At 35.8% G+C, this 27,978-nt stretch overlaps 1 protein-coding gene across 5 annotated transcripts in view; it reads right to left on the bottom strand.

Annotated features, from left to right (window-relative positions):
- The window catches only part of SRBD1 (S1 RNA binding domain 1), a 230,348-nt gene that overhangs the window by 162,520 nt on the left and 39,850 nt on the right, over window positions 1-27,978 (bottom strand). For all 5 annotated transcript variants that reach the window (XM_019943104.3, XM_019943105.3, XM_019943106.3 and 2 more), the window contains exons 10-14: window positions 21,199-21,302; window positions 17,137-17,244; window positions 13,497-13,654; window positions 9,602-9,692; window positions 8,779-8,886 (exon numbers count right to left, since the gene is read on the bottom strand). In XM_019943104.3, the coding sequence (XP_019798663.3) occupies window positions 8,779-8,886; window positions 9,602-9,692; window positions 13,497-13,654; window positions 17,137-17,244; window positions 21,199-21,302 (569 nt within the window). The remainder of the gene's footprint in view (window positions 1-8,778; window positions 8,887-9,601; window positions 9,693-13,496; window positions 13,655-17,136; window positions 17,245-21,198; window positions 21,303-27,978) is intronic.

The raw sequence follows: 27,978 nt of genomic DNA, 5'->3' as shown, positions 1-27,978 counted from the left end.
GAACAAAATTGAAGGACTACACTATCTAATTTCATCACTTATTAAGCTACACAAATCAGCACTGAGTAGTATTAAAGATACAAAGATTAGTGTAAAGACATACAGCTCAATTAAACAGAATAGACTCCAGAAATAGATCCATACATTTATGAGCAGTTGATTTTCAACAAAAACGTCAAAGCAATTCAATGCGGAAAGGAAAAATCTTTCAACAAATGGTACTGGAATAATTCATAGCCATATAGAAAAAAAGAACTGCTTATCATATATAAAAATTAACTTTAAATGGATCACAGACCTAAATAAATTTAAAGCTATAAAACTTCTAAAACAAAACACAGAGGAAACTCACAGTGACCTTAGTTTTTCCAAACATTACTTAAACAGGACAAAAAGCAAGAATTTATAAAACAAATTGATAAACTGGACTTCATCAAAATTTAAAATGTTTGCTTTTCCAAAGACCATGTTAAAAAAGGAAAAGGTAAGCTTCAGACTGGGAGAAAATGTTTACAAAACATGTATTTAACAAAGGAGTTGTATTCAGAATAAATATAAAATACTCTTACTCAATAATAGGACGAAAAACAATCCAATTTTTTTTTTTTTTTTTTTTTTTTTTTGCGGTACACGGACCTCTCACTGCTGTGGCCTCTCCCATTGCGGAGCATAGGCTCCAGATGTGCAGGCTCAGCGACCGTGGCTCACAGGCCCAGCCGCTCCGTGGCATGTGAGATCTTCCCAGACCGGGGCACGAACCCGTGTCCCCTGCATCGGCAGGTAGACTCTCAACCACTGTGCCACCAGGGAAGCCCAATCCAATTTTTTCTAATGGTAAGAAGATTCGGACAGATACTACAAAGAAAATACATGGATGACAAATAAGCAAATAAAGATGCTCAACATCATTTATTGCTAAGGATGTCACTTAAAACTACACTGCAATATCACTGCACATCCACTAAGATAGCTAAATTTAACAGACTGGCCATACCAAGCAGATGGATGAGAATATGGGGAAGCTGGAACTCTGATACACTGCTGGTGGGAATGCAAAATGGTAAAACCACCTTGGAAAACAGTTGGGCAGTTTCTTAAGGTAAACATACACCTACCATACAACACAGCCATTACACTCATACTTATGTACCAAATATAAATGAAAGCATATGTCCATGCAAAGACTTGAACAAGAATGTTCATACAGTTTTATTTGTAATAGCCAAAAACTGGCAACAATCCAAATATCCATCAACAGGTAAATGAACAAACTAATTATGATTTAACCATACAACAGAATACTCAGTAACAAAAAGAACAAACTATGGCATATATAACATCATGGATGAACCTCAAAATAATTATTGCACTGTGTGAATATATACTGTATGATTCCAATTATATATAAGTCTAGATGATGCAAGCTAATCTATAGCTACGTAAAGCAAATCAGAGGTTGCCTGGGAAACAGAGGGATCAGGGAAGGCAGGACGGATTATAAAGGAACATAAGGAAATTTCGGGGCTAATGGGTATGCTCATTATCTTTTTTTAAAATTTTATTTATTTATTTATTTATTTTGCGGTACGCGGACCTCTCACTGCTGTGGCCTCTCCTGTTGCGGAGCACAGGCTCCGGACGCGCAGGCTCAGGGGCCATGGCTCATGGGCCCAGCCGCTCCACGGTATGTGGGATCCTCCCAGACCAGGGCACGAACCTGCGTCCCCCGCTTCGGCAGGCGGACTCCCAACCACTGCGCCACCAGGGAAGCCCTCATTATCTTAATTGTGGTGATAGTTTCATGGGAGAACACATATGTCAAAACTTAGGAAACTGAAAACTTTAAATATGTGCAGTTTATTATATGTCAATTATCTCTCAAGCTGAAAAACTAACAAATAGGACTTCTAGAAGTGAAAAATATAACTTCTAGAAAAAGAAAATTCAATGGACGGGTCTGAAAGCTAAAGAAAAAGCTAGTGAATTGGAGAAACGATCTGAAGAAATCAACCACAAAGCAGCCCAGAGAAACAAGAAATGGAAAATGAAAAGAAAGAGGTTAAAAGGCATTGAGGATAGAGTGAGAAGCCTGAACAGACATTAGAATTTCAGAGGGAGAACAGAGAGAAAAAATGGGACAGAGGTAATATTTGAAAAATGATGGCTGAGATTTTGAAGAATGAAAAGATATCACTCCACCGATTCAAGAATCCCAATAAATTTTAAGTAGAATAAATAAAGAAAGCAGTATAAATGCTACCTAATAGCAAAAAGGAACAATAAACAATTTGATATTTTATTTATCAACATAGCTATACTCTTCTGACTGAGTTGTCAATGATAAATTTGGAAACAGAAATGCCCTTCTCCTCAGCTCATTACAAACACCATACTAAACATGCCTATAAATAAATACTGAAATTATGGTCAATAAGTCTGTACTGATAGGTTTAAAACTAAAGATACATCAAAGATTGGAAATAATCCAGCTGTCAAACAACAGGAGATGTCAAAAATATGGTATAACCAAACAAGAGAAGTAAGGTAGGGAAAAGGGAGGGAAGAAGGAAAAAAAATGAGGGAAGGAGAAAGGAAGCAGGAAAGGAGAGGAGGGGAGGAAAAGGAAGGGAAGAAATCAGGTGTCTCTGCTGTTTACAAAACACCAGAGTTGGCGAAAAGAGAGGCCTTAAGAAAGAATGGGGGAAATTGGCACCCATTCCTTGTTCAAAACTACCCTCAGGTTATCTAACAGCCTTCTACTCTGTTTCTGTTATCTAAGCTGACTGAAGTTCTCTCATTAATTTTTGGTTTCTTGGAGAATAAAGTTTCAAAGCAGCCATACAAGTAACTGAGGATAATGAGGTTTTGTGGCTTCAAAACAAAAAGTCAGAAGACTTAAAAGTTTCAAGCATAATACAAAACTCAAAAGCCATAAAGAAAAAGACAGACAAATCTGAGAAAATAATATTTTAAATTCGATATGAAATACAGCTCAAATTGTAAACACCAAAACAGGGGAAATGATTAGCAAAATTTGCAGAAATTATGACAGATTAATCATTACTATAGACATTTACAAATCTGAACAAGATAAGCAATTATGAACAAGATGAAAACCTCTTAAAGAAAAAAAAAATGGGCAAAGGACTTCCCTGGTGGTTCAGCGGTAAAGAATCTGCTGCAGGGGACACGGGTTTGATCCCTGTCAGGGAACTAAGATCCCACATGCCACGGGGCAACTAAGCCCGCATACCACAACTACTGAGCCCAACCAGAGAGCCGGTGTGCTGCAAACTACAGAGCCCACGCACTCTGGAGCCTGCGTGCCACAACTAGAGAGAAGCCCAGTGCCTCAACGAAAGATCCCACGTGCTGCAACTTAGACCCGATGCAGCCAAAAATAATAAATAAATAAATAAATAAATAAAATGGGTAAAGGCCACAAACAAGCCATCCATACATACACAAAAAATCCAGAAATGGCCAATAAATATATAAAAAGATATTTGACCTCATTAATAACAATAATAATGTGCTGTTCTAAGCCCTTTATACTATATATAAACTCATTTAACATTCAATGATAACTCTATAGGATGCGTACTATTATTATTCCACTTTATGCATGATGAAACTGAAATAGAGACAGGTTTATTGGTATGAGAAGATGATACTATATTAAGTAGGGAAAAGGTTGTAAACCATGTACAGTGAGTTCCTTTTCATAATACACACACACACGCACACAAGAAAAATCTAGAAATATGCTCTAAAATATAAATAACGGTTTAGATAATAGAAAATCCTGTCACTTATCTATATTTTCCAATCAATCTATAATAAATATTATTATCTTTAAAGAAATATATGTTTTTTAAATTTTAATCAAAAGATTCTCATTAGCTTCACTATTATGCAGTTTTCACAAATGAGTTAACCCTTTGAAGATCAATCTATTCCCTACAATTAAGTTATACTCTGAAAGGTACATCAAGTTATCTCAAGCAACAGAGCCATGATTCCTTAAATTGTATCTTCCGGGCTTCCCTGGTGGCGCAGTGGTTAAGAACCCGCCTGCCAATGCAGGGGACATGGGTTCGAGCCCTGGTCCAGGAAGATCCCACGTGCCGCGGAGCAACTAAGCCCGTGCACCACAACTACTGAGCCTGCATTCCATAGTCCGCGAGCCACAGCTACTGAGCCCACGTGCCACAGCTACTGAAGCCCGTGCACCTAGAGCCCGTGCTCCACAACAAGAGAGGCCACCGCAATGAGAAGCCCGCACACCGCAACAAAGAGTAGCCCCCGCTCGCCACAACTAGAGAAAGCCCGCGCACAGCAACAAAGACCCAATGCAACCAAAAATAATAATAAATTAATTTTAAAAAATTATATCTTCCTTCTGTTAAATGTCTGGTATGCTTCTGAAATAAAAGAATAATAAAGAGGTCCAATGTGTATTCCACAGATGTCCAAAACCAATGCTTTTTCCTAATAGGGTCTGGCTACCTGCTTAACCTTCACTGACCAGGCCCCTTGGTATACATCTAACCTCAAAAATTAAAACTCCAATCCTCCACCACAGCTCCCCTTCCCTTTCCTCATTCTGTCGTCACATACCACACCTTATCGGTTCATTCCATTTTCTAATTCTTTTCACTATGCTAATGAATAATGTCATTCGGAAGCAAAATTAATTTCTCTTCTTTTCTATATTTGCCTGCTCAAAGTCATTCATATATTGCAGCTTTTAGAGTAGAAACATTAAGCATGGGGTCTGAATTAACAGCACAAAATTTTATTTTCCATTTTCTGCTCCCAGGTTTTGAGGGGTTTCATGTATCTGTGATTCTCCAGAATGTACATAATGCTGTGATTTCTAGCAATGTTTCCACTAACAGCATGAATCTTGCCAATCATGGTTTAAAATATAAGACAGCAAGTATTAGAGATTACTTATAATTCTTTCATAGTTCATTAATAAATATATAACTCTAACCATACAATATTTTTATTTCAGAAATCATCATTTATCTTTGGCAAGATATAAGTCTATAATCCATCAAATGCAAATTTCTATATCAATGAAAAAATACAGAAAACAGTACATCATAGGTTTACCAAAGCATTAAGCAGAGGGGAAATTTTCCGTAATTGTTGCAGACATTAATTCCTGTCTATAGCCTTGAAAAGACTTATCTGATTAAAAATAGTTTTATTGTTAATATTTGACAATTCAAATTAGTAATATTTATTGAGATGCATCTATAAGTACAGAAATATGCAATGTGAAGGAGGCAGTGCATCTATCTATAAGTACAGAAATATGCAATGTGAAGGAGGCAGAGATAAGTAAAACATTGTACCCTGATTTAAGAAGGTATCAATGTAGGAGAAACCAGATACAGTGCATATAAACACAAATGTCTCATAAGGAGCTAGCCATTTCTACATTTCAATAAATTTTACCATTGCTACACAAAAGAAAACACTATTTTTTACCAAGGAAAAACGGATTTTTAAAAAAAAAAAAGAGAGAGAAGGGCTTCCCTGGTGGCGCAGTGGTTGAGAGTCCGCCTGCCGATGCAGGGGACACGGGTTCGTGCCCCGGTCCGGGAAGATCCCACATGCCGCAGAGCGGTTAGGCCCGTGAGCCATGGTCGCTGAGCCTGCACGTCCGGAGCCTGTGCTCCGCGACGGGAGAGGCCACAACAGTGAGAGGCCCGTGTACCGCCAAAAAAAAAAAAAAAAGAGAGGGAAGAAAATAATCAAGTGTGACATTTTAAAATGAATGGGAACAAATATTCAGACACTCAAAAAATAAAGTGACCGCCTACTATGGGCCAGAGGATTGAAAAGAACAGATCATTCTAGCACATACTTAAAACAAATGACACATATAATACTGTAGAATTTCTTTTCACAAACACTTGCAACTTTAAACGTGTGACAAACTAAGATCTAGCATAGTTATATTCTACAACTTAATCCACTTTTTTTCTCCTTTGGTAACTGAGATTTGAAGCTCTGGATGACTTCCTCCATAAGAGATATAAGTATCAGAGTTTACAAGGTATTTTAAGAGAAATGACAGAAAGAAGTTGGATGGATGGGTCAGGATGCATGGGGTTTACAAGTTAGAAGATAAATCATGGTGTATGTTAACCTATGGCAAGTAGGTCAGGGCAAAAGCTGTTAGAAGGAACAGATAAGAAGGAATGTGCTGGTGGATGTGTCTGGAAAAGGTTTTCCAGGATGAGCAGAATTATAGGAATGCCTATCAGATTATCTGTTCAAGACAATCTGTTCAGATTATCTGTTGAAAATGACTGCTAGAAAAGCATGGGAATTTCAACTTAAGTGTAGTTTGCGATGTAATTTCAAACCAGTAGATGAGAAAATATGGTTTCTTCATAAAGGCATGTTGAACTGGCAAAATGATAACAAAATGAAGTTGAACAGCTGATTCCCTAAGCACACACTGTAACTTCTGATTAAGTATTTGCATCATTGAGGATTTCAAAAGCACATAATAAAATACTAGCAAATATATTCCAAAAGTACATTAAAAGAATAATACACTACGACAAAGAAAAGTTCAACTCAGAACTGCAGAGATGGTTCAATTGTAGGAAATCTACTACTTTTACGATTCAGCATATTGATCAAAAGAAGATAAAAAACCTCTTTAGAGAAAAATTATTATGGCAAAATTCTGAAAAAGCATTAACGTTATCTTTTATTCTTGATTTTTAAAGTATAATAAAACAGGAATCAGTATTTTTAAAACACTCATAAATAAGACTATTTCCTTTAAAAGATTTTAAAAAAATACATACAAAAGGCAGTACCATACTTAAGGGAAACACTAGAAGCATTCTAATAAAATTAAAAGAGGAAAAAAAAAATCCACTATCACTACTACTATTTAATAGCTTTTCAAAGATACTGCATGATACCTTTAAAGAGAAGAAAATAAAAAGGTATAAAACTAGAAAAAGAACTGATAAATTCATCATCTTTTGCAGATGATATGACCATATCATATCTCTTGAAATCCAAGAAAATGAACTGAAAAACTAATTATAAACAATGAAGGAATTCTGTACTATGGTTGGGGGACCAAACTAACATTAAAAAAGTGCTCCTTCATAGAGATATAAAGTAACGTAGTAAAGTAATTCTTAATACAAACACAAAAAGAGAGACATATAAAAGAAAGTTTTAATATTGAATATAAAAAATAATTATAAAGAAAACTTCAAAATGTTACTGAAAGCAAAAGCATTCCCCATTTTAATGATGGAAAGAGAAACTCAGAGAGGCAGAGTAAGTCTTCCAAACTTGCATAACTAGTAAATGGTGACAACAAAAGATGAACCCAGATTTGTCTGGCTCCAAAGCTCATCCTCTTTCTACTACCATATACTGCTGCAAGTTCAAGAAAGAGAGCCTCTGTAAGCAAATTCAGGTGAAATCCAACAAGTCTTCACTATTTAATGTTTCTAATAATTTGAAAGTTCTATTTATAATCACTATAAATGTACCCAAGATATTTATATCCAATTAATGTGAACAAGTTAAAAAGAAATCAAAGAAGTTGCCTGAAATAAACTGTATTTGCTATGTCAGGTCCTTATGGTAGGTTCTCAAAAGGACTGGGTACGTGTGCAATTCCCAGAATAGAGAAGATCCACAGTATTTCCCAGACCAAACTGAATAAGAAGGAGAGGGAAAAACGCTGAGCCAAACTATTCAACCTAATCCTTTACTGAACCATGATCCCATGGAACCTACAGTTTGTCCCTGACCTTCTAATCCCCTTTGGTTACTCTGCATTTGTTTTTCTAACATCTTGATTATACTCTTGGCACACGGAATATTACACTAAACACAAGACCCCTCTCTTTTGGCCTATCTGAATGGATCCTAGAATTGTTCTTCCTGTGTTGGCTTTTGGCTTTGTTTTGTTGAACCTGATCCCATACTTATCAGTTGACTATTCTTAGTTATTACATTTCTCAAAAAGCAGTGGGAGATGGCTCTTACATGCTCTCCCCTAGATATCATCTATTATAACTATCTTCTCTCCTGAATTAAACCCTTTAGGATTTAGCATTCTACCATACTTTGGAAAAGGTAAAGGTGGCCATTTGAGGTTAAAAGGGAAAGTAAGGAAACAATGGTGAATGACAGCAAAACTACTACAGATCTAGGAGCAGGACTAAAGAAATGGGTCATGCTAATACAAAGTTATTTAGAAGTCAACTGTATGCCTATACAAAATGAGAGCATGTGATGAAGAGATTAACAAGAAACGAACATCAGAAATGCTTTAAAAAAAAAGAAAAGAAACACTTTTAATTTGTAATACTTACCTTGGCTCTCAGTTCTGAAGGCCAATGACTCATGGTCATCAAAACTTTGGGAGAAGAAGGCTAAGTTATCCATGGTCTATAGCTGCTAGACCTATACACCATTCTACTTATTAGTCACTAGTTAGCTAGAGCCATCACACAAAGTACTGCCTGGAAAATCCCATGAATTCAAGTAAGCCCTAACCTGCGGCATCTGTGAGCGGTTTCAGGATACTGAAATGTCAATTTCTCCAAGACGCAGACACTTTACATTGTCCTACAAAGCTCTTATGAATAGGAAGAAGTGATATGAGGGCAAATAAGAAGTACATCTTAAAAAGACAAGGGAGAATTTATCACAGAAGGAACTTCAGAAGTTCCTTTGCCTCTCAAAGAAAACAAACATTCCTAACATCCTTACCAGTAAACAATGTCCAGTGGTGCAAAGTAGTTTTTCATTATCAGGTCAGCAAAGTAAGCTTCTGTTTCCCGGCAGGCAGTTCCATTTCCAATCACCACTGTGCTGCAGCTTCAAGGAGAAACAGAATGAGAAACTGGATGAGATCAAGGCACGCTTCTAAATCAATCAGGAGAAAATGGACAGAATGCACGAACAGTATTATATGATGCTCTTATTCTCTCATATATCCAAGCAATCTCTCCACTATCTCACAGGGGCCACGCAGACTTAAAGACACTGCTCCTGCACTTGGTATTATAGGAGGCAGTGGAGAAATGTCTTATGGTCACACAATCTCAAGAATAGTCAGCTTTCTTCCCATCTAGAAGGAATGAAATTTAGACATGAGTAAGTAAACTCTGGAACATTCTAAGCCATAATAAAGAATTATGACTGAATTATGTGATATGTTTTCAAGTAATTTCTGAAGCTTCTCTAACTACTGCCACATCCATTCCTCAGATCCATGAAAAAGAAAGAGAGAGAGAGAGGGAGGGAGGGAGGAAGAAAGAAAGAGAGAGAAGGCCCAAACTGAAGAATTAAAATCTCACTTTTGGCCATATTACCACCTTTGTTTAGTGAAGGCGGCAGAGGAAGGGAGTAGCATTCCTCCAGAGTCTCCAAATGTAGAGTTCTCCAGCAATTTGCCCCAGCATTGTTTTACATGGTTCCTTTTCTAACACCAAGGCACTTCCCTTAATCCCTCCCACCAAATTACGGACTTCAAAGATATCTCTGATTGGCTGAGCCACTGAAATACTCAAAAGGTTACTTATTTTCATACTTGAAATTCAGCAAAAGCCTCTTTATTTTCTCTGCCTCTCGGAAGCCTTGTCCACAATGCAAGTATACCACATCGGTATGAAGTATCTGACCTTAGGAAAAAATGAAAAGAAAAGGCCATTTTGTAAGAAATTACAAAACATAACACACCACTGATTTGATTAAGCAAGTTGAAATGAAAAGGGGACTGGTTCACCTTTTAAAATGCAGTCTGAATCTTTCATATTCCTTAATCAGATTCCCCCTTAAGCATTCTGAAATTCTGTTACCTCCAAAGTTATTAGAACTCTGTTTTGCTATACAAAAATCATTATCAACTAGATAATATGCCATGATACTAAAAGAGAAATGATTTTTAATAACACTTAACATCAAAAATAGTAAAAGCTGGGACTTCCCTGGTGGCGCCGTGGTTAAGAATCCACCTGCCAATGTAGAGGACATGGGTTCGAGCCCTGGTCCAGGAAGATCCCAGATACCACAGAGCAACTAAGCCCATACTCCACAACTACCGAGCCTGTACTCTAGAGCCCACAAGCCACAACTACTGAGCCCGCGCACCACAACTACTGAAGCCCACACACCTAGAGCCTGTGCTCAGCAACAAGAGAAGCCACCACATGAGAAGCCTGCGCACCGCAACGAAGAGTAGCCACCCAAAGAGCAGCCCCCACTTGCCGCAACTAGAAAAAGCCAGAAAACCTGCATGCAGCAACGAAGACCCAACGCAGCCAAAAAATAAATAAAATTAAAAAAAAATAGTAAAAGCTAACATTTACTGAATATTTACTATATATCAGTGAGTGTTGTAATACTATTCTATTTCTTCCTTTGGGTTGTAGATATGTAAATTTCTTTACCTTATGTAATTTTTTCAGCTGCATACTTATGAACTGTGAGCTTCTCTGTACTATATTTCAGACAGAAATATATTTTAAAATTTGAGGGTAACTCCTAAAGAACAGAAATAATGAGCTAAGTGACCAAATTAGGAAGTTAGGAAAAGGACGACAGAATAATCTCAAAGGAAGTGGAAGGAAGAAAATAATAAAGTTAAAAAAGCAGAAATTAATGAAATAGAAAAAAAACATATAAAACAGAGAGGACCAATGAAGCTTAAAATTTTAAATCACCTGTTAAGAAAAATACATACTTTTAGCTATACCAATCAAGTAAAAGAAAGGATGACACAAGTAAATTATATTAGAAATGAAAAGGGAGTATAACTAGAGATTCAGCACAAATTTAAAAGATACAGAGAGATTATTATAAACAACTTGATGTTAATTTAGATTAAATGATGAAATGGATAAATTCTTGGAAAAGTCTTACCAAAACAGACTGAAAATACATATGCATGTATGTATGTATGTGTGCATAAAATTTTAAAAAGAACCATTCTATAAACAATACAAATACAGTAAAGGACAAAAGCCATATGATAGCTCAATAGATTCAGGAAAAAACACTGACAGAATATACTTCCCGTTTATTGTAAAAATGCACAGCATGAAAAAAGAGCAACTTAGAACAGCAAAATCAAAAGCCCATGACTATATTTATAAAAAAAAAGTATCCCCACAAAACACAAAAGGTGAGCAGGTGGGAACAATGCACCAATAATCACCAAGACCAATGTGCATCAGCATTTCTGTGGGAGGAGGCACAGAGAAACAATGGAGTATCTCATGGACCTGAGATTGGAGGAAGCCTCAAAATGTCAGAAGGTACTTCCCTGGAAATCAAAACTGGCCCATCTGAGAATAGAAAGTAAAACTGGAAAAGACCTTTGCATACTGTAATTTATAGGTCAGTACAAAGGTTGCACAGTAAGTTCAGAAAGGACTGGAAAACTCTGATCTCTGAACTCTTGAAATTAACAAGTAGAACATTCTTTTCAAGACAAAACCCCACAGAGAAAAAACTGTTGAGCATCATATTCACATTGAGCAAGGTAAGGACAGTATGGACAAAAGGGAAAAAAAGTCTAGATAAAAGGAAAGAAAGCAATAGGAAAGCAAATTTCAGAAAGTATAAGGTTATCTCTCTATCCAAATAGATAAAGTTTTTCTTCTCAATAGTTTGGAAAAAGTAGAAATGATAGTTCTAGAGATATACAGCTAGCTTTCCATCCTAAAAGTTGAGAAAAACTAATTTGATGTAAAACTAAGCAACAGAAAAGGATCATAGTCAAATTTCATATAGAATGATTATTTTTCAAATCAGGAAATAAAAAAGACTAGTATGATGTCCTTACAGAAAGATGTGCCCCAAAACAGAGGAAAAACTGTAACCTAATATATAAGAACAAGCTACCAAAAAAAAAAAAAGATTAGAGAAAATGAGAATAAAATAAATCAGAATTAGAAATGTCAGAAGATGAAAGAACTTAGGAATGAATTAAATATGAAAGAAAAAGTTATTCTAGGAATGAAAACTTAAACCAAAAGAAACATAAGAAAAATGTAAACAATCAAAAAAATTAAAAGGTGAAGAAGTTCACCACAGAACTGTAATCTATTTTTTATAAACACCAAATGGAAATTCAAAAACTTAAAAACATAACTTAAATAAATAACTCAATGGATGGATTTAATAGCACATTAGACATAGCAGAATAGAGGATTAATTAACTTAAAGACAATCAATAAAAAATAAAAGAATTGAAAATAGAAGAGGAAATTGAATGGTCTAAAATACACGTAATTAGAATTCCAGAAAGAGATGCAAGAAGGTCTACAAACCTCAAGCAGAATTCACATCCCCTTCCCTCCAAAACAAATAAATAACACACACACAAACAGCTAAGCATATAAGAAAACTTCTGAAAGCCACAAAGAAAAAATCTTAGCAGGCAGAGGAAAAAATTATCACCTTCAAAGGAGCAATAATAAGACTTTTGTCTGACTTCTCAACAGAAACTGTAAAAGCCAGGAGAAAAAAAAAAAAAGAAAGAAAGAAATGACATCTTTAAAGCACTGAAAATAACTGCCAATCTTGAATTCTACACCCAGCAAAAATATTTTTCAAAACCGAAGGCAAATCAGAAACTTTCAGACAAAAAAAACGAGACAATTTGTCACTAGCTGATCCACATTAAAAAGAAACAGACTAGAGTTTTAGGAAGAAAGAAAGTGATCTCAAATGGAAACACAGAAATGCAGAAAGAAATGAAGATAATAGAAAGGGCAAATAAATGAGTAAACAGGAAAAAAAATACTGACTGGACAAAACAATAAAAATGTCTCATGGTATTTAAAATATACACAGAATCAGGACTTCCCTGGTGGTCCAGTGGTTAAGAATCCGCCTTCCATTGCAGGGGACGCAGGTTCAATCCCTGGTTGGGGAACTAAGATCCCACATGCCACAGGGCAACTAAGCCTGTGAGCTGCAACTACTAAGCCCGCGCACTCTGGAGCCCACGTGCCACAACTAGAGAGAAACCCACGCACAGCAACTAGAGAAGCCCGTGTGCCGCAACAAAAAGATCCTGCATGCTGCAACTAAGACCCGATGCAGCCAAATAAATAAATAAATATTTTTAAAAAAACAAAAATAAAATATACACAGAATCAAAATGTATCATATATAAATGCAGTCAGTATAAACAGAAGTTGATGGGGGATAAGCAGAGTTATTAAAGTCTGAGCCCAGTTAATCCTCAATATATCTATTGTGACCTAGGAAAGGGCATAAATGATAGTAAATGTTGACTGAGTCTACAAACAGGCCCAACAGGAAGCTTCATCCTGATTCCTATATCGCTTTTTGTGAGAAAACCATCTTCTGTTCCTTGAAAATTAGCATTATTTCCAAATCCTCATGAAGTATATGAAGTGAAATTTATGACCAACCAAACAACTTCTATATAAAACGCTGAAAGGTATGCTTACTGGTAGGAGAAATTATAGCTAATTTGCAACCGTGTTTATAACCGGGATCCACTCCCATCAAGGTACGCCCTGGGACAGGGCTTGTTAAAAGGAGCTGACGAAGGTTCCGTCCAAACATCATTACTGATTCTTTCTCTGCATCTGATGTTAGTTTGGCTCTTTAGAAATAGAAAAAGAGAATAAAAAAGATAAAGTATTCAGTTTTCATTCATTCAAATTTTCTTCCAGAAAAAGAACACAATTATTCCTCATTGGAGCATTCATTATAACAAAATAACTTAAGATCTTTAGAAATAGAAAAAGAGAAGAAAAAAGATAAAGTATTCAGTTTTCATTCATTCAAATTTTCTTCTGGAAAAAGAACACAATTATTCCTTATTGGAGCATTCATTATAACAAAATAACTTAAGAGAAAAAAATCACATACAAAATTATATTGAGTCTCTTTTTGCTAAGCTCAGTAATGCAGATACCTCAAACAATTTTGTGGTATCAAACCTGCTGAGTTTGTCATACCTACACTCCTCTATCTGCTCACCCTTATATAAGAAATCTACATGTATAAAGTATCTGTGTATATGAGAGAGACAGGGTGTATAAAGATTTGGACATTACATGGGATGTCAAAGTTTATCAGCTGATTAAAAATATAAACACATAATTAGTGGTCAATTACTGAATCATAAGTAGCCTCCTCCAACAAGGCTTAGTTTTATACCCTCACCTATATATATCTCAAGGCCATCTTCTCACTTTATTCCATTCCCTACATCTATCCCCTCGTCATTCTCACAGTGATGTGACATGACCACAGATATTAATACCAGTCCAGAACCCTGTCTCACATAAATAATTTCCCAATTTTATCCAGAGAAGCTATTAAAAGTCTAATTTTCAAATTTTTTTCTAGGATAAAAATATATATCTCTATTGGACTTAAAGGCATTTGGAAACTAAGTTTTACACCATTTGCCTATTTAACAAGAGTTCTTAACATATTATCTCCTGAAACTCAAAAGAATTTATTAAAAGTGTGTCTTCTCTATTAGCCTAGGTTAAAAACAAACTGCATGCCAATGGCCACAAGAGCAAAAGCAATTCAGGGCATATTTCTATCAGCGTTGAGGTAGAATTATCTACATATCTAAAGGCACATACAGCTAACCAACATTTGTTTTCCTGGCTTAATTCAGCTTCTTACGGCTTTTCTCTCATCTTCTCTAATATTTCACTGTCATTCTCCCTGCATTCAGCCAAGCAACATGAAGATATCATTTCAGGTATCTCTAAATCTTCACGTTTAACTTTATTTATTGAGTGAGCACTTGTACTCAATCTTATATAAAGTACTGTGATTGATGTAAGAGATACAAAGCTGAAAAAATCCCTACCCTGAAGATCACTGTCTAGTGGAAGAGACAGAAAAATAAACAGATGAGTATAACACACGGTAGGGATAGCTAAATTAGGATAACTTTCTAAGAGATGTCTTCTCAGGTGAATCAAGAAGGATAAGTAATAGTTAAGCAAACAAAGGCAGGGATAGTAGCTGAAGAGCATTGAGAAAACACTCTGGGCAATAGAAGCAGCAGATGTCAAAGCTCATGGCTTATTTATAGAAAAAGCAAGTAACTTCATATGATAAAATAAAAAGAAATACCAAGACAAAGGGCTACAGAGGAAGAAAAACACAGACCACAAAGGGTTATTCTAAAGAGCTTGGATTTTATCCTGGAGACAAAGAAGATCCACTGAAGGATTTTAAGTAGAAGAGTATGAAATAATCAGATGGGAATTTAAGGATGGCAATGTGGAATATGTATTAGAAAATACAAGACAGAGATCATCTATGATCCTAGTATAGTAATTCAGACAAGAAATGATGATAACCTGAACTAACCATGGATATACTTTCTCCTAGTAAAGATGGAGATAGAGAGGAGGCAAAATTCAAGATATAATAAAAGATGGCATAATAGACAGCACTTGGTAATACTGATAATGTAGTTTTCATGAAAGAGGTATGTGTGAAAAATGACACAGGGATGAAAGATCATGACAGTCATGGAAACAAAAATGCAGAAGTAGACTCTGAATCTTATATAGTCAACTGAATAAAATGGCTGCAAAATAATATAGTCTATTTGATCTCTTTTAATACACACATATGAATGGAGAAAAGTCTAGTTAACAATGGCTATCTCTACGTGGTGAAATTATATGGTTTTTTTTCCTTTGTTTTACTGATTCTTTCAATTTTTCTGCATTTGGACAAATTTCTTTTTAATTAGAGAATTAAAGTAATTTAATTACTTTAATAAATCAATTGAGGGTTTTCCCCCTCAACTGCTGTTTCAGGTAATTACAAGTATTTCTATGAAGAGATACATCTGTAGACAATGTCTGCAAACCACCTTATGGAATGAAATAAGACATATTTTTTAACCACAGGCATTTTAGAAAAAGAGGAGGAAAGTGCTCTTGCTTGCCACTGCTAATGGAAGTCGGAGAAGAATTATACATTAAATAATCCCACAGCAAACTGCACACATTAAATCTCAATGAAACTATTCCACAAGCAGTAAAGCTATTCACATCAAATATATGCAAAAATGTCAAATGCACCACTGGACATTATATGCGACATGAGAACACAAGATAAAAGGATGAATCAAGAGAATGAATGATTTTGATAAAAAAGAGGTTGGACAAAGGAGCTATATGTCCTTTTTAATAGTACCTGCTCACTCCTGACTCTAAATGCCTCCAAAGTCAATGGCCAAGCCCAGTAAAAGAAAAACAGACAAACATAAAGGCTGCTATAAATTCTAGTGAGGCTGAAGAGATGGCTAGAAATCTATAGTTTCCAGGTGACCCTTGCTGAAACACTAAATAAGTGGGAATGAAGAAAATCTATAGCAAATAGAAAGGCATATATGAAGGCATGGCTGGTGTCTAAACATTGACTACCAAGACAAAGGCTAGAGAGAAGCAGGAAAGAGGGTTTTTGCCTCCCAACATTTCTGTCCACCTCCTCCCCTAAAAACAATTCGGTACCTCACCTCTTTTGCAGTTCTTTGTAACCTTTAGTTCTTCTGCTAGTCCATTTAGATGGTCACCTTAATAATCTCCTAATATTTGTTCATCACTGCTGATAATTATTCATTGAAACAACTCCATCTGCTAATATATATTAGCTTTCTCTCATAGTAATACATTCATCACGTGCTCCCCTGATATCCTTATGCTTTTTTTGGCTCTTTTACCTCTAAAACTGCTGCCAACTAACTTCTCCATTAACTTCTTAGTTTGTTTCTCCCAAGCCAAATCTCTCATCAATAAAACCATTTGTTTGGCTTGGTTGTCAAATTGCAAGACTAGTATTGCAGAACTGGAAGGGGTACACATTAAGTGGTCAAGATTTGAAAAGTATACCGTAATTAAGAGCTGTGTTTTGTGATCTATGCATGTGAATGCCTCTACAGATTGACATCTATGCTTAAATTTAAGACTCTGTGATTATGACTCAGTTCTTTTGATTGGCTAATGGATCAACAAATATTTACTACACGCTTTAATGGGCCTATTACCATACATAAAAGTAAACAGTCCAGAAAGTTAAATAAGACAAGATGCATACCTGAACTCTCTACAAAGGAGAGGATAAATAAGGCGTTTAAAGGAATCATCCAGTGAGTTGTATAAGATCTTCATTAACTCTGGCCTTGCAAAGCCACGTGGTCTCCACCTGCAAAAAAGAAAAGCCTATACTAAAACTGATGTAACAATAATAAGGCCATAAAAGGGCTCCTGGAAGAGCAGAGAGGAAGTGGAAAAGGGGAGAAGAAACTTTATTGAATCCAAAGTAACATAATCTGTAAGGAGAGACAGTGATGTCTGAAAATTATTACTATGACATCTGGAGTTCTTATTTTTAAAAACCTGGTAACCATGGTAACACATAAAACTTAAGGGAGGAAAAAACTTTCCTATTCTGGGGAGAGTCCCCAAGGCATTATTAATAATGGTAAAAATTTTTAAGATATGAGAAAGTCACCAAAAAATTACTGAACCACTGCTATAGACTGAATTATGTCCCCTAAAATTAGTATGTTGAAGCCCTAACCCTCAAATCGGATGATATTTGGAGACGGGGCCTTTGGGAGGTAATTAGGTTTAGATGAGGTCATGAGGGTAGGGCCCCCATGAGAGGATTAGTGAGTGCCCTTAAAAGAAGAAATATCAGATACCCCCTTCTCTCTCCCCCCACATCAGGTGAGGACATAATGAGAAGGCTGCTGTCTGCAAGACAAAAAGAGGGTTCTCACCAGAAACCAAATCAGCCTGACCTTGATCTTGGACTTCCAGCCTTCAGAACAGGGAGAAAATAAATTTCTGTTGTTTAAGCCACCTAGTCTATGGTATTTTGTTATGGCAGCCGAAGCTAAGACAAGCACTATGTCCTTCTTTTTCCATTTCTTAATCTCTTCCTGAGAGTTAAAGTAGATTGAGCAAAGGAGAAACTCTGTTCTAACCTTTGCCTCTTGTCATCCTTGAGTAGAACTCACTCTATTCCTCAGGTTGTACTGTTCTACTAGGCAGTGTATCTGCATACATACTGATAAATACAAATGCCAGAGAACCCACTGTTAGTAGAAACTGGAGAAAGAACAGTAAGAGAAAAACACAAGCTAAAAAGGACAAACAAATTCAGTCCTACCACTTCTGTGTTCCCTACTTCTACAGCATCTCTGCCCATGTCCTTCAATGGCTCTTGAATAGAAAACATTAATATTTTATCAATGGTTCCTAATAAACCATTAATATACTTCAGGGGCACTGTCATCTCCCTTACTTATAATGTGATACACCAAAGGCTACATAATAATAACTAATTGAATCCCTTCCATAGAAGGGTATTATTTGAGTCTAGTTTAGTTTTTTAATTTGAACGAAAGTGCTTTTAGGCAGGTCATACATCCTTCCTTCCATCCAAATCCTTGTTTCTCCCTACTGTCACCTATACCTGAGGGCATGAAACGTAGGGAGAACTAGGATATGAATTAGAAAGTTATTAATATTATTTTGTTATGTTACAGGCATACCTTGGAGATACTGTGGGTTTGGTTCCAGACCACCACAATAAAGTGAATATCACAGTAAAGTGAGTCACATGAAGTTTTTGGTTTCCTAGAGCATACAAGAGTTATGGTTATACTATAATGTAGTCTATTAAGTATGTAATACCATTATGTCTTAGAAAACAATGTATATATCTTAACCAAAAAAATAATGCTATTGGAAAAATGGTACCAATAGATATGCTCAACACAGGGTTGCCACAAACTTTCAATTTGTAAAAAAAAAAAAAAAACCCCAATATCTGTGAAGCACAATAAAGCAAAGTGCAATAAAACTTATAGCTGTGTTGTTATTAATTGGGGAAATTCAATGTCAAACAAAGACATCCCAGAAGAAACATCTGAGACGGCTTTAAAAAAATGAATTGTGGTTTACCAAGTAAGACAAAGGAATAAAAGCATTCTGGGAAGAAACCATACCATATGTAAAAGCTTAGAGGCATGAAAGAGCATGATAAGCTCGAGTAACTAGAAGCAGATTAGTAATACAAGGGCATAAAGCTGCAGGATCAGGTTGCGGGGTAGATGAGGCTAGAAAGTATGGCAGTAGCCAGATTACTGAGGCTCTTATCACCATACTCTGGAGCTTGGCCAGTTAGGAGAGAACATAGACAGCCCTGGGTCATGGGACAATACACTAGGAAAAGAGTCCTTAGAGGCAGGAAGGCCCTAAAGGAATGATTCTTATAATGAATCTATCCGATGTCTGCTGGGGGGTCATTCCCTTTAAAGCCAAACCAAGGTTTCCACATTGCTTGTAGGAAAAAAAATGGAAATCTTTAACATTAGATACCCAATTTCTCTGGAAGCCCCAGTAGGCTTCCTTAAACCTCAAGGTTCTCCTGTGGCGTGACTGCTCACCTCCCTGGAACAGAGTGCTGTGGGTCTATTTTATAACTAAGGATGCCTCAATTATACTCATTCACAGTGACCTTTAGACCACAGACCCAGCTATACTCACTTCCTGCATTACAGAAACTCCTTTTTCTTCCTCACCCCACAGCAATTTCTGTCTCTTGACTGGCTTCCTGTGATCTATTCATTTAGCACTGGAAGGGACCTGAAACAGTATAGCGAAGCCACAGACCTTATTACTTCTAAACTTAAAGGAAATACAATGGGTTTCCCTTACAGGGTATCACTGTAAAACTTGATTCTTCCTCTAATTCAATAGTTAAACACTGCTGAATAAAACTAAGAAGGACCTCACTTTAACTACATTTCACAATACAAAATACATGCTATGTAAGATGTGCACAATGAAGCATACGAATTAAGACAGAGTCACAAACTCAAATACCTACGGGGGGGTCAGGAAAGTACTGTAAACAAATGAATAAGACCCAGGGCCTATACGTATGTTTTTGACAGAGACATGCTTTATTCACCCATTACAGACAAAGAAATATTCTCCACTTTGGCAAAGAAATATATTCCCCCACATTCGGTATCTATAGATAAAGATAGGCTCTCTCCATCTAGCTTTCATTTTCCCACATTTAAAATAAAAATGGATACAGGATATAGTTCCCCTTAAATCTACCACAAGAAAAAAGCAGCACCATTTAGTGTAGCATTTTCTCAAAGTGATATGACAGACATTTGCGGACAGAATAATTTACAAGACTATCCTATGCATTGGCACTAAAAGCTAGTTTTAAAAAAGAAAAAAAGCTAGTAGCCAGCCTCAGTCATTCATCTGTTATTCCTATAATATCTGATAAATTAAATTTTTGATTCAATTATCCTTAATAAACAAAACATTTCAGATATACTATATACAGTATGTTTCTATTAATTCATTTTTCATAAAAGAAAATATACTCTTTATAAAAGATTCATAAGGTACAGGATTATAGTAAAAGTCTCTCTCCCTAGAAATAATCACTATTAATAATTCTTATGTACTTCCCAGATATTTCCTATTTAAACATACACAACATATGTACTTTTTAAATTAAAAAAAATTTTTTTAACATCTTTATTGGAGTATAATTGCTTTACAGTGGTGTGTTAGTTTCTGCTTTATAACAAAGTGAATCAGCGATACATATACATATATCCCCATATCTCTTCCCTCTTGCGTCTCCCTCCCACCTTCCCTATCCCACCCCTCTAGGTGGTCACAAATCACAGAGCTGAGCTCCCTGTGCTATGCGGCTGCTTCCCACTAGCTATCTATTTTACATTTGGTAGTGTATATATGTCCATGCCACTCTCTCACTTCGTCCCAGCTTTCCCTTCCCCTCTCCGTGTCCTCAAGTCCATTCTCTATGTCTTTATTCCTGTTCTGCCCCTAGGTTCGTTAGAACCTTTTTTTTTTTAGATTCCATATATATGTGTTAGCATACGGTATTTGTTTTTCTCTTTCTGACTTACTTCACTCTGTATGACAGACTCTAGGTCCATCCACTTCACTACAAGACACTATATCCATTGCCTGTCACTGTTTTTGTTTTTTTTAACACAATGGACATCTTTCCATTATCAGTACATATAGATCTCAATATAGCATTTTAAAAATGAAAAAAAGAATATTCTGTAAAAATCTATAAACAGACCTGTTTTGGATGCACCACCTACAGAACTCATTCTTCACTCCATCAGAAATGTTAACCTTGACCGTCAGTATCTTCAAATTTTCTCCACGGTTAATTGCCAGAATCTGAGTGCAAACATATATGGCAAAGACTGATGATCCACAAAATATATAAATGATCAATTTAACCAGTCAATATTTGTGAAACAAACTGGGTGGTTATCCAGCCTAGAGCTATATCAATTTTGTATTCATTTATTTACCAAGAATGTATTCAAAAATAATCATTTCTTTATATTTTTTCAAGTATTTTCAAAATAAAATACAGGTACAAAGCCTATAATATTCACAGGAAGAGATAGTGTTGATCTAAAAATCTCATTTCAGATCCTATTAATTGAAAGTTTTTGATCATCTAGAGTTAGAAGGATATACTTCTTATATTTGTGAAAAAACATTACTAAGATAAATACAAACATGGAAATTTCTAAGTGGAATATTTAATAACTACTGTTACCATTTATTGAGCACTTACTAATTGTCAGGCCCATCTAAGCACTTTAAATACATTAACTCATTTATCTTCAAAGCCACCAGTGATGTATGTATTAACATCTTACTCTTGTATGATAATTTTTCTAAGACTAACTTTTCCTAAATCACAAAGCTAGCAAGTAGCAAAGGAGGAATTTAAATGCAGATCGACCTGTCTCTGCTTTTAATTAATATATTAAAAGAACAATTGCTTTAAAACACATTAAAAACACTCCTTAAAGAAAAGCAAACAAACCTAAAGCAAGAAGAAGAAAGGAAATAATAAAGAACAGAGGGAAAATTAATAAAATGGAGAATAGAAAAACAACAAAAAATATCAACAAAACCAAAAGTTGGTTCTTGGAAAATATCAACAAAATTGACAAACCTTTCACTAGAGTGACCAAAGAAAAAAGGGAGACATTCCAATTATCAAAATCAGGAATGAAAGAGGGGCCATTAATATGAATGTTATAGAAATAAAAAGAATCATAAGAGAATACTATGAACAACTGTATGCCAAATTAGATCACTTAAATAAAACGAACAAATTCCTAAAAAGACACAAACTTCTAAACTAGAATAAAAAAGAAATAGAAAATTCAAAATTATCTATAACAAGAGATAGAATTAGTAATTTTAAAATTTCCCACAAGGAAATACCCAGGCTCATATGGCTTCACTGCTGAATTCTACTAAACATTTAAAAAAGAATTAATAAGAATTCTTCACAAACTCTTCCAAAAATACAATAGAAGAAAAAACTTCCTGACTCTATTTACCCTGTTCTTGCAAGAACACTGCAAGAGAAAAGTAAAGACCATTGCCTCTTATGAATATAGATGTAAAATTTCTCAATAAAATACTAGTAAACTAAACCCAGAAACATATAAAAAGGATTATACACAAGGATCAAAAGGGATTTATTCCAGAAAAGCAAGGTTGGTTTAACATCCAAAAAAGAAGTAATGTAATACATCATAACTATAGAATAAAAACAAAAATTACATGATCATTTCAATAAATGCAGAAAGAATATTTGAGAAAATTCCAGCAGTTGTTTATGATAAAAATACTCAAGAAACTAGGAAGAGAAAGCAAATTCTTCAACATGATAAAGGGCACATACAAAAACTCCACAGATAACATAATGTTTAATAGTGAAAGACTGGATGCTTTCCCTCTAAGATTACAAGGGTGTCTCCTCTTGCAGTTGCTTTTCAACATTGTACTGGAGGGTCTATCTAGGGAAATTAGGCAAGAAAAAGAAATAAAAGCCCTCTAGATTGAAAAGAAAGAAGTTAAAACTATTTGCAGATACTATGATCTGTATACAGAAAATCCTAAGGAAACCACTATAAAACTATTAGAACTAATAGAGTTCAGTAAGGTTGCAGGATAATCAATTTCTACACACTAGCAATAAACACCCTAAAAATAATTTTTTAAAATTCCATTTACCATACCACCAGCACAAATAAAATACTTTCCAATAAATTTAACAAAAGAAGTTCAGAATTATACACTGAGAACTATAAAATATTGTTTTTAAAAAAAATTGAAGAAGACCTAAATAAATGGAAAGACATCCCAGGTCCATGGATCAAAAGGCTTAATATTGCTAAATAGCACTAATCCCCAAATTACTTCATAAATTCAATGTGATCCCTATCAAATCCCAGCTAGCTTCTTTGCAGAAATTGACAAACTAATTCTAAGATTAATATAGAAATGCAAGGGACCCAGAATAACCAAGTCTATTTTGTAAAAAAAGAACAAACCTGGAGGACTCCCACTTCTCAATTTCAAAACTTACTACAAAACTACAGTAATCAAGACAGTGTGGTACTGGCAATACAGATAAACATACAGATGAATGGAATAGAATTCAGAGTCCAAAAATAAATCTATACATCTACCATCAAGTGAATGTCAACAAGGGTGCTAAGACAATTAAATGGGGAAAATACAGTCTTTTCAACAAGTGATGCTGGGACAATTGATGGCCAAATTCAAAAGTATGAAGTTGGACAGCTTCTTCACACCATACACAAAAATTAGCTCAAAACTGATCATAGACCTTAATATAAAAACCAAACCTATAAAATGCTTAGAAGAAAATACTTGAGAAAATCTTCATGACCTTGAGTTACATAAGGCCTTAGGTAAAACACCACATGCATAATTAACACAAGAAAAAAATAAATAGATTGGAATTCAACAAAATTATAATTTTTATATCTCAAAGGATACTATCAAAAAATTGAAAAGAAAGCACTTAGCACAGGAGAAAAGTTTTACAAATCATGTATCACATACAGGACTTATATCTAAAACATACAAATATCTCTTATAACTCAACAATAAAAAGACACAACCTAACAAAAATGTGCAAAAGGTCTAAAGAGACATTTTTTCAAAGATAATATAGAAATGTTCAATAAGTACATGAAAAGATGCTCAACATCATTAGTTAGAAGAGAAGTGCAAACCAAAACCATAATGAGAAATCAGTTCATACTAAAATGGCCATAATCAAAAAGAGACAGGGACTTCTCTCATAGTGCAGTAGTTAAGAATCCACCTGCCAATGCAGGGGACACAGGTTCAAGTCCTGGTCTAGGAGGATCCCACATGCCACAGAGCAACTAAGCCTGTGTGCCACAACTACTGAGCCTGTGCTCTAGAGCCTGCAAGCCACAACTACGGAGCCTGCAACCACAACTATGGAGTCCAAGTGCCACAACTACTGAAGCTTGCGCACCTAGAGCTTGTGCTCCACAACAAAAAGAAGTCACTGCAATGAGAAGCCTGCACACCACGATGAAGAGTAGCCCCCGCTCGCTGCAACTAAAGCCCACGTGCAGCAACGAAGACCCAATGCAGCCAAAAATAAAATAAAATAAAATTTATATATAAAAAAAGATAGACAATAAATAAGTATTGGTGAGGATGTAAAGAAACAGAACTTTCATAAACTGCTGGTGGGAAGGTAAAATGGTATAGCCACTCTGGAAAACAGCAACCTTAATTTATATAAATTCTAAAGGTATTTTCAAGTAAAATGTTAAATATAGAACAAATCCTCAAAGTTTAAAAAATTACCTATACTGGGGCTTCCCTGGTGGCGCAGTGGTTGAGAATCTGCTTGCCAATGCAGGGGACACAGGTTCGAGCCCTGGTCTGGGAAGATCCCACATGCCACGGAGCAACTAGGCCCGTGAGCCACAACTACTGAGCCTGCATGTCTGGAGCCTGTGCTCTGCAACAAGAGAGGCCATGACAGTGAGAGGCCCGCGCACCGCGATGAAGAGTGGCCCCCACTTGCTGCAACTAGAGAAAGCCCTTGCACAGAAACTAAGACCCAACACAGCCATAAATAAATAAATAAATAAATAAATAAATTTTAAAAAATTACAGATACTTTAAAAAAATTCTTTAAATATATTTGAGAAATTTCTAAGGTAAACATTGGGAGAAATAAAATAATCAGTTAAAAATAAACTTCTAATACAAAATAAACTTTAGTTTGGGCTGGACAAAATCTTCAATGTCTGCCAGCTCTCTGAAATACTGAAAGGAACACTGAACAGTAAATAAAAGTTCTTCATCCAAGAATTTATCAGTAATAAATTCATTCATGCAGAATACAATATTATAGGGGAAAAAGAGTTATTTAATTCAGATTTATATAAATACACTATTAGGGACTTCCCTGGTGGTGCAGTGGTTAAGAATCCACCTGCCAATGCAGGGGACATGGGTTTGATCCCTGGTCCAGGAAGATCCCACATGCCATGGAGCAACTAAGCCCGTGCACCACAACTACTGAGCCCGCGTGCCACAACTACTGAAGCCCGTGCGCTTAGAGTTCGTGCTCCGTAACAAGAGAAGCCACTGCAATGAGAAGCCCACACACCACAACAAGGAGTAGCCCCCGCTCGCCGCAATTAGGGAAAGCCCACGCGCAGCAACGAAGACCCAATGCAGCCAAAAAAAAAAAAAAACCCAAATAAATAAAAATATAAATACACTATTGTATCAAAATATATTATTGGAGGGTGCTTTTTTTTCCACCATACCTAGTAAAGTCATAGGTCAAACTTTAAAAAATCTTAACATAGAAGATCCATGGTATAAAAGGGAGTGGAGTAGCAGAAACAGAGCTTGGGGCAAAAACTGAGGTTGAAAGTAAATACAGAGTTAAAGCAGAATTACTGTAAATGGCAGTACTGAATGTGAAACAGGTATTTTAAAAGACAAAGAAAGTGAGACATTAGTGAAAGAAGCTACAGAAAAGAATGGGAAGGCTGAGTTACAAATTCATGTAGTGGAAAGCAGCACATTAAGGACCAATGTGGAGAAGAAAGAAAACAAGATGCAGCTAGAAGAATTAATTTAGTAGACAGCTATAACAGCTCTTCCCACAGCATTTGGAGAAGGAGTTCCAGGTACCGTTGTTCCTTTACCACTGTCTATCATCATTCTCCCTCACTTCTGTATTCTGGGATGCTGTATGCTGGGCTATCTAGGTGAAAGCTGAAAAACAGAGTCTGGAGTCAGGGACATGAGGCCTTAGCACTACAGGGATTAAAAATCCATCTTTGTGAGCTAGTATATCATCACTCTAGCCTGCAAGATAACTAGAAAGTTCTCAAAACACAGGTCCGTTTTTCAAAACTGATATTCCCAAAATGTTCTACTTTCTCAGGTCTTAAGACTGTCACACTTAGAAGCCTGTGTTAGTCACAAACTTAGATTCAACCACAAACTAACTCAGAATGCCACATGTGCTAATAAGCACACTAGTTAAAATGCAGAGACCAAAATGTTTTCAAGCAAATACTAGAAAGACTAAGTTTTAATAGAGTAAAAGTATTCATATTTTTCCAAAGTTGCAATAAAATTAAATCAAATAAAGGGAGATAAAATCCAGCAGCAAAATCATTTCTGCAAAAGGAATTTTAGTATTTTAGTCACTGGCTTTATTAAAAACTCTTTTTCATTAGGCTCTATCAGTAGACAATAGCTAGGTAAGTAAAATTTCACTCTTCTAACAATTTTTCCAATTATCAAAAGTATTCATTTCACCACATATTTTACAGTGTACACAAAGGTAAAAAGAACAACTTCGATATAATAGAGAAACACTTCAAAAGTTCAACAGCAGGGACCATGTCATCTACATACCCCAAGTAGGCACCAATACATAGTAAGTGTTCAAGAAGTATTTGTAGCGTAACTGAAGACTCTTCATGTTATGTTACACACACACACACACACACACACACACACACACACACAGAATAATAACATACCTTTTCATATCTATACCACCGTAAGTTTTTTTAATTACATTTTTAAGGAAGATAACTAAACATTATCAATGAAAAGCGACGCATTCTCGTCTTTTTCATTATCCTCTCCTTATAACGGTAAAATTCAGAAAGGAAGAAAAAGTAAATTTAAAAAATGATTCATTGAGGAATTTCAGGTTTAAAGAACACTGGCAGGCCCCTCATTCTAAATCCCCCCCTCATACTCCTATAAAACCAATAAAGTGAATAAATAAAACAACACAGGACCCACATCTTCAGCATTTCTAAGAAACAGAGAATTAGATTGGCATCTGATTTCAAAAACAAGCAAACAAAAAAAAAAACTTGCAAAGTAAGACAACAACAGAGCAACACGTTTGACAAACTTAAGGAAAGAAAGTGCAAACAAAAAATATTATACTGGGCTTCCTTAGTGGCACAGTAGTTAAGAATCTGCCTGCCAATGCAGGGGACACAGGTTTGAGCCCTGGCCCGGGAATATCCCACATGCCGCGGAACAACTAAGCCCATGCGCCACAACTACTGAGCCTGTGCTCTAGAGCCCACGAGCCACAACTACTGAAGCCCGTGCGCCTAGAACCTGTGCTCCACAACAAGAGAAGCCACCACAATGAAGAGTAGCCCCGCTTGCCACAACTAGAGAAAGCCCACGTGCAGCAATGAAGACCCAACGTAGCCAAAAATAAAATAAAAAATAAAATTTAAAAAAATCATTGGATTATTAAAAATATATATATTTACTGAGCTAAACTATCCTTCAAGTATCAAGGACATAGGAAACAATTGTGACTGTGTAAAAACTCAGAATTACAGGCATATCTCGGAGATATTACAGGTTCAGTTCCAGACTACTACAATAAAACAACATCACAATAAAGCAAGTCATACACGTTTTTTGGTTTCCCAGTGCATATAAAGGTTATGTTACA

This window comes from Tursiops truncatus, chromosome 14, assembly GCF_011762595.2.
Source record: "Tursiops truncatus isolate mTurTru1 chromosome 14, mTurTru1.mat.Y, whole genome shotgun sequence".
Lineage (NCBI taxonomy): Eukaryota > Metazoa > Chordata > Mammalia > Artiodactyla > Delphinidae > Tursiops > Tursiops truncatus.
This window is presented reverse-complemented; position numbering and strand designations above follow the sequence as displayed.